General features: G+C 48.3%; 1 protein-coding gene across 1 annotated transcript; it reads right to left on the reverse strand.

Moving 5' to 3' along the window:
• Window positions 1–613: 613 nt before the first annotated feature.
• On the reverse strand, window positions 614–8219 carry LOC306918989 (adhesion G protein-coupled receptor L2-like; the record flags this gene model as incomplete). Its single annotated transcript, XM_079531825.1, has 3 exons — window positions 614–833; window positions 3663–3872; window positions 8106–8219. Coding segments are annotated over 3 exons (544 nt in total), but the record flags the coding sequence as incomplete, so codon positions are not given.
• Window positions 8220–8430: the final 211 nt, after the last annotated feature.

Genomic DNA, 8430 nt, shown 5'->3' on the forward strand with positions numbered 1-8430 from the left:
AATACATAATCTGCTGGGGCCCCCGTCGTCTTTCAAAGGGAACAAGGGGAGACATGATGATTTCGTCGCCTAAAACTATAAGACGGAAAAATGGTCGACCGTCGACTAACCCTTTTCCGCTGACGAAAACTAAATGGAAACTAAATACAAACCTATGCTATGAGGACTAAAACCGAGAGTAAATATACTGACAATTTCGTCAACAAATAAAAACTAGACTAAAATGTTAGGAAGGGACAAGTGGACAAGAGATCCAGTGTGAGTCATTTTACACTTGGTTGCATGCTGAAAATAGCCGATCTACAAGCTCGCGACGCGTTGTGAGCTTGTAGATCAGCTATTTTCAGCAAGTGAAAAAAAAAAACAGTCATTACGACGGCATCAAGGCCCGCCAAAACACATTTTAGTCGACTAAATCAATTGTAGATTTAGTCGACTAAAATCTTATGACATTTAGTCGACTAAAACTAGACTAAACACTAAGACATTCCAGGTGACTAAAATGTGACTATGACTAAAAACTAAACTCTAAAAGTGCTGCCAAAAAAACAACAACACTGGGCCCAGAATATACAGGCCGAATAGCGTCAAGTGAAGCGAAGACAACACTTACGCCCGCTGTGTCCCGTAGCTGCGGTAGTCGATGGCCGCCGAGATGCCCACCACCGCGGCGGGGAACAGGTACCCGGAGACGTAGTAGTACTTCCTCCGGAGAACTCGCTCTCGAACACCTCGACGAGCATGAGGTAGAGCTGCACGCCCTCCAGGCACATCCAGGCGAACGCGGCCAGGAAGCAGAAGTGGAGAGCCCCGGCGATGATGGAGCACACCAGCTGTCAGGGTGGAGGAGGAGGAGGAGGAGGAGGACATGTTGGACACGTGAATACTTTCAGCGCCATTGCCGAAGTCCTTTGTCAATTGAAGCCTAATTTTGATACTGACGCTTGACGCCATTGCCGAAGACCTTTGTCAATTGTGCTTTAATAGTGCATTCGATGGATCGAGCCATAATGCTACTGACATTAGCCGGTTAGCTAGCTGTGTTGTTAGCACAGCACTGGATCGTTCATCTTAGATCGTCGTCGCCATAATAATCCATTCTATCCGTTTCTTTCAATCGCTTATTTATATAATAAATCTCTTATTCCTTGTCCCAGGTGGCATTTTGGTCAAAACAGCGTTTCTTTGACGGCACACAGACGGCGATGTGGAGCTCTCCATAATCCACTTCCGGTCGACTGAAAATGTGGCTTTTCAAAATAAGAGCTCGACTGGAAAAATTGCTGGCGTGAATTAGATCCTAATTTTTCAATAAATGATAGCGCTGAAAGGGTTAAGAAGACGACGCAAAAGGTAAAAGCTATTTGTTTTTGCCCTCCAAGTTCAGACCATTCATCAAACAGAAGAAGACAGCTGAACAACCTTCCATCACTTCACAAACGGCGGTTTAGCCACACACTCTAGCAAAAGTACAATCTAAGCTCACAATGCATAATGTTGCGTGTGCTTGTAATAATAATAATAATAAAACTTTTTTTAAACAACGTTACAGTTACAAAGTGCTTGAACAGCAATAACAACGGAATGCATCAATAATGCAATAATAAAATAACAGTAGAAAATGCTAAATAACAAACACAGATATAAATCAAGGAGATACAAAGGCCATTCTATAAGAAATGGGTCTTCAGGAGGGATTTAAAATGTGTTAAGAGAGTGAGTTAGCCTCAGTTCCTCTGGGAGGCTATTCCAGAGCATTTTGGGGCCTTAACCACAAAGGCCCGATCTCCTTTGGTGATCAATTTGGCCTTATGGGTCACCTTCAGTAGACCCCGACCCGATGATCTTCACCCATTTAGGCCTGACCTCAAAATCTTAAAAAGAAATCTTCTAAATCTAAATATTTTCACGATTTTTCAAAAATAGCAGACCTACAAGCTCATAGCGCGCCACTCGGTGGCGCGCTATGAGCTTGTAGATCTGCTATTTTTCAATAGCTAAATGTTTAAAACACCAAAAAGGGTTCCCGCCCAAAATGGGATAAGGCCATGTTGCATAGGTAGCTACTAGGCACTAGGCCATTAAGAGCTTTAAAAGTTCATAATAAAATCAATGTGAAAGGATACTGGCAGCCAATGAAGTGCAGCTAAAACCGGAGTTATATGCTCAAATCTCCTGGTACCCGTGATGAGCCTATAGCTGCATTTCGAACCAGCTGTAAACGTTGAATTAGGTTTTTGGCTGAGACCAGACTACAGGGCATTGCAATAATCCAGAGCAACAGTTTTAAGGTTACCTGAAGAGAGAAATGATTTCATCTTATAGATGTTTCTAACGTGCTTAAAGCAGGTACCTTTTTTTATTTGGCATTCAAAACGGAGTTCCGAATCAAATTTGGACACCCAGGTTTCTTGCAAACAGAGGTCACATTTGTTGCCAATGGGGCCAAGACTGTCTATAGTGGAGGTTTGTGAACTCGAGGGGAACCACAAAGAATTATTTCAGATTTGTCAAGAGTTTAAATTTTGAGACAATCCAGGATTTCATGTCAGCCAAGCAAGCTTTAAGGGAGGAAAGGGAGCTAGGGGTCAGAGGCTTTGAGTGGGAGATAGAGCTGGGTGTCGTCAGCCTTTAATGTAGATTCGGCTATTTTCACCGAATGCTCGCATATTTTTTTGCAGAATGCTCGCCTATTATGAACAGGCCCCAGAAATGGGAGGCTAGGGTTCATGTGGTTAACTCATTCGCCGCCAATTCACCCTTTGTCAGCCTTCTGATTGGTCCCTGACTGACTAACCAGCAGGCTCTTTCTGCCTTGTTCCGCCTTGTTTATGTTGAATTTGCTGAAACATCATTTTTGGAAAAAACTAAAAACAAACATGATGTGCCCAGTCACCGTGCTGCACCTGTGATGTTCCTTTTTACTGACACCAAGTTTAAAATAAGAATTGAACGCACAGAATATCAATACGAAGCAACTGAAAAACATGTTTTTTTCAATGGTAGTGGATGGAGAGAGAGGATTTTTGTCCAACCACGAAACGACAACCAATGAGCCTTTTAACGGCTACTTCATGTGTTTCTCCACGCCGATGACCCCTTTTCACGCCTTTTTTTAAATATAAATTGATTACGGTTAATATAAATTGATTACGGTTCACAAACTGTGTCCTATATGCGCTCATAACGCTCCATAACACTCCAGGCTTATGCATTTTGGGAGAAAAGAAGCCCGACATGTTTTGGGTGGATTCAATGACAATCGCGGGACTTTCAGAATGAAATGCTTCGCCTATTAACCCATTCAGGGCGGGAACCCCTTTTGGTGTTTTAAGCATACTTTAGCTATTGAAAAAATAGCAGATCTACAAGCTCAGAAAAATCGTGAAAATGTGGCGCAAATTTTTAAATATTATATCCTTTCAGAGTGAACGTTTTTAACTCAAATCTTTGCTTCTGGGGAGGGTCCCTGGAACAACACATTTTCAGATGGGGGTCCGCGGCCAAATACAGAGAATTCTGGGGGTCCTTGACATGAAAAAGGTTGAGAACCACCGACATAGAAAGATAGGTTTTTACAGAAAACCGTTAGGATTTAGAAGACTTTTTTTTTTTTTTAGTATCTGCCTCATGTCTAAATGGGTTTAATGGTGGAACAGTACCTTGGGTTCGGTCATGTTGATGCCCACCAGGAACACCAGCTCCCCGATGAAGAGGTTGAGGCAGAGGTTCTTGTGGATGGTGTTGCGGTCACTCTGGAGGCCTTTGAAGAAGCAGAAGGTGAAGAGGCTGATGGCCAGGCACACCAGGGACACGGCGATGCCCATCCTGGTGATGACGGTCAACAGGAGCTCATGGACACTCCCCTCAGCCTAGAGGACGGACACGGACGGACACACACACGCACACGCACACGCACACACACACACACACACACACACACCATTTGCATGGCCCGGTTTAACCGAATTAATGCCAGGAACGTGGAATTCCGTTCTATTTCGTCCCTGCTGACCGCCAGAGGCGGTGCTTAAGCACTGAATACGTCCCTTCGCGCATGCGCCGTCGAGTATTTTATACCAACAATGTCAATTTTGACCCCATGATGACCCGGAGTCGTCTATATCTTCCGGCAGTCTACAGGGGTTCAGTCCCTAATTTCTTCTCGCTCGCCTGTGAGAACCAAGTTTGCACCGAGCTGCGATGTGTTGCTATGCAATGCATTATGTAGCCTATGGTGTCTGCCGAGTCGCTGGTAGTTCCGTGACCGAATCGGTCGGAGTAGCGGCTGTTCGCCCTCCAGGAACTGCGACTATGGATTTTGTTTTTACTCCTCTATGAGTGGAGTTTATTTGGATTCGCGTGGACGGCAGCGTCCAATCTCTCTCGCCGGTAATGAAGGCGAACAAAACCTCCCTGGACAAAAGGTACGTTATCGTCTAAAGCGGTGCTATCCCCGCTAAACAGACGTTCAAATTATATGATATATTGCATCATGGCATAACCTCTTGTGAGTAAAGGCTGCGTTTGCGCCACCTCCCTGCTCCGCATACGAGGTTTGTTTGACGGTGAACGCTAACAGACGTTCAAATTATATGATGTATTGTATCATGGCATAACCTCTTGTGAGTAGAGTCTGCGTTCGCGCCGCCTCCCTGCTCCGCATACAAGGTTTGCTCGACTGTGAACGCTAGCGCTTATTATAAGCGACTATAAGATTTGCCGAAGGATGGCCACTGTCATATTGCCTTCGTTTGATATTCTCTCTCTCTCTCTCTCTCAGCAGTCTCTCTCAGCAGTCAGCATATAACTTATGATAAGTTAAGCTAGTTAAGGCTAAGTGTCATTTTCTGTTTGGCAAGCCTTGCTGGCCAAAGCCATAATGCCGATAATATTGTTGTTGTTGTTAATAATAACAACAACTTGTTATTATTAGCCCGGTACAGGAGCAGCTACCTGCGTCCTCCCAGGGTATTGATGTGGCTACCAGTAGTTTGTAGCTCAGAGTATTAACAGCTATTGGTGTACATAGCTTGTCTGGTTATTAACCCAGCTGGCCCCCAGCAGTGGGCCTCGATACTGATGCTGCTACCAGTATGTCTGGAGCTCAAAGCTCTATTAACAGTTTTTGCGTATACAGTGGGTACACTTTGTTTTTTCCCCACAGGTGCCCCTGGGTACCTTTTGGGGCCTATTAGCCCAGCTGGTCCCCATCACAGGGCATCTGGCTCTGCTGCCAGCGTAGCTCACAGCTGCTACCAGTAGCTTAAAGCTAAAGGTGTTTATGAACAGCTATTCGTGTAGGCTATAGCTTGTCTTGTTGTTAGTAGCCCAGCTGGTCTCCAGCATTGGGTCTCTAACTGGCGCTGCTACCCGTAGTTGTAGCCCAAGCGCTTATTATACTATTTGTTATAACGGCGATCTGTGTATAGCTTGCCTTACTGTTTATTGGCCCAGCTGGTACAGGGCAGGCAGCGTATGCGCTCCGCTCCTCCAGCATACGGCCTCTAGTTTGATGTTACTTGCTACTAATCGTTTGTTAGCTCAAGCATTTATTAACAGCTATTAGTGTATAGCTTGTTCTGTTTATTAGCTGCAGCTGATACAGGCAGCGTACACGCTCCCTTCCTTCAGCAGGCGGCCCCTATCGGTGGAGCTATTGGCTGTAGCCTTTTCTCCAAAACTTGTTTGTGTTGGTTTATTTAACCAAACTTTTGGCTGGTGTAGGCAGCGTTAGTGCTCCCTCCTCCCAGCGTGAATGCGTAGTAGTGCCTTGACTAGCGCATTGGAAGTGTCTTTTGTTTCGCTCTGGACTAGCAAACATAAATAATAATGCACTTGGAGTTTGGATAAACGTCATAGTGCTGCGATAAACGTTCGCATAGGAAACACTACAGCTGCTACATAGCAGCGTCCAAGCCTCGACTGAAGGCTACTTTATTATCATAATTTATAAGTAAGCCTCAGCTGGGGGTACAGGTAGCGTGCAAGCTCTCCTCCCCCACCGCGACCATGCAGGTCGCACAGTCTAGCTAACAGCAGCGTCTGTGCGCTGTTCCTATGACGCACTTTACATCTGGTTAAATCTCAAAGTGCTACAATGAGCATTTGCATAAAACGTAAATGCATATTCACATGCTGCGGCAGGTATAGCAGCATTCAGTTGTTTGATTAAGTCATTATATGCCGATCTAAGTTAAAGCCTCTGCTGGTACAGGCAGCGTATGCGCCTCCTCCCCCCAGCATATGGCCAACAACTAGCAACCAGTAGCGTCCGCGCCCTGGGCTAGTTGGGACTGGTGTGCACCGGCCGGTCCAGAGGAACCGGTGCCACCACAACGGAGAGCTCCCACTTTTGTACCTCGAAAGCCTCTGCTGGTACAGACGGCGTACGCACTCCCTCCAGCATATGGCCAACACCTAGCAACCAGTAGCGTCCACGCCCTGGGCTAGTTGGGACTGGTGTGCACTATGCCGATCTAAATTAAAGCCTCTGCTGGTACAGGTAGCGTACACGCTCCCTTCCTTCAGCATATGGCCAACACCTAGCAACCAGTAGCGTTCGCGCCCTGGGCTAGTTGGGACTGGTGTGCACCGGTGTGCACTATGCCGATCTAGATTAAAGCCTCTGCTGGTACAGGCAGCGTACACGCTCCCTTCCTTCAGCATATGGCCAAACACCTAGCAACCAGTAGCGTCCGCGCCCTGGGCTAGCTGGTGTGACTGGCGTGCACTGGCCGGTGCCACCACAATGGAGAGCTCCCACTTTTGTACCTTGTGTGAAGCTCCCCTTCAGCCGTGAGCCGACCGTGGTCCTGCCCCGTGTGCCAGGAGGAAAAGGTCTGACCGCCGGCCACAGCAGATCCGAGAGGGCTCAGCTATCTGCGGAGTTGGCCCACATGAGGTCCATGCTCACCTCGGATAACACCTAGGCACCTCGGAGGGTTCGAGTGCCTCCCCCTCCGATGCCACAGCTGACTCGAGGACGATGTGCTCTCCCCGACAGCTTAAGCTATGCACTTCCATGACTATGAGGAAGATGCATCAGAGCCAGCCTCCTACTTCTCAGCTCAGGACCCACTGGCCGAGATGGCTCCATGCGCACCTTCATGCGCATAGCCGTGGAACGCTAATTGTTAGTGCCACAGTAGGCAGTCGGATCCTCCAAGCGCCTTCTTCAGACGCGGGTCGGCCCTCACCGTCACTGGAGGCATTTGGTGTCATGTCCTCAGAGAGAGGACGGCTGATGTCCATCCTAGCTCTAGCCCATTCTGACGCCAGCCCCCCATATCCGGTGGGGTCAAAATGGCCGTTATCAGCAACATGACGAGAGCCCTAGTATCAGACCAGGAGTGATGTGTCCTCCTGCCCAAGGGCGCAACAGAGGCCGTAGATCCTCAGTCACACCAAGGGAAGTCCGATCTACATACTTCCTCGTGACGCAAGACAGACTGTTGTCGACATGTCTTGAATTGATGGGACCCAACAGGGTTATGAAGTTCATGCTCTGCTCTACAGCACTTCCTGCCGTACCTGAGAGGCAAGCACATTCTCATACGTTCGGGCAACACCTCGACCGTGTATCATGTAAGTCATCGGGCGGGGCCACGTTTGCTTGGCTGCCGTAGGTGTCTATGGACCCCCTGACTTGTGCAGCCCCCCCCCCCCGCCTGATCAGCCTATGGGCAAGTTATCTAAGTGGAGAGCGGGACTACATGGTAGGCTCTCTCCCATCAAAAGCTTCCATGAGGGGAGCGGTACCCCATCCAATGGTGGTGAACACTAATCAGAGGCTACCTCGGCAGAGCGGAGGTGGACCTCCTCACCCTAGAGTCGCTGACTCGCTAACCTCTCCGGTTCTCCCTAACGGAGACATCCAGCCCTCCGGGCCAGGACGCAATGGTCCGATGGTTTCATAGAACCTGAACGCCACAAATGGCTGTCAGCCCGCAGGCCTTCATGCCACATATCCAGTATGAACAGAACGACCTGCATCGTTCCTGACACACATGGCCCTAACTAGGCCACCGCCCACAGGGCACTATCCTTTTAAATGCGCACTGGCCAGAGGCACTGCATATGCCTTGCCACTGCCTCTCTGATACGACCAGCGCTTCAGAGAGTTCTTTAGGAGGGTCACACCATTCTTCTGGTTGCCCCCCTCCAGCCAAGAAGTACTTGGTTTCCTCTGCTGAACAGACCCAGTCGGAGGACGCCATGGCGTCTCCCCGACAGAGGTCTCCTCAACTGGGAGGCGGTCGGATATGGCATTCAAATGCTCGACGCCCCCAACTGTGCGTTTGGCCGCTGGCAGCCCTGAACCGCTGCCGAGCAGCTGTGTGGAACCAGCCAGGCATGCCACCCTGAATTCAAGGGTGCCATGACATCCATCAGACTACGGTACGATAACCGATGGAATCTATTTCCAAC

The sequence above is a fragment of the Electrona antarctica genome (genome assembly GCF_951216825.1).
Source record: "Electrona antarctica genome assembly, contig: scaffold_1728, whole genome shotgun sequence".
Taxonomy (NCBI): domain Eukaryota; kingdom Metazoa; phylum Chordata; class Actinopteri; order Myctophiformes; family Myctophidae; genus Electrona; species Electrona antarctica.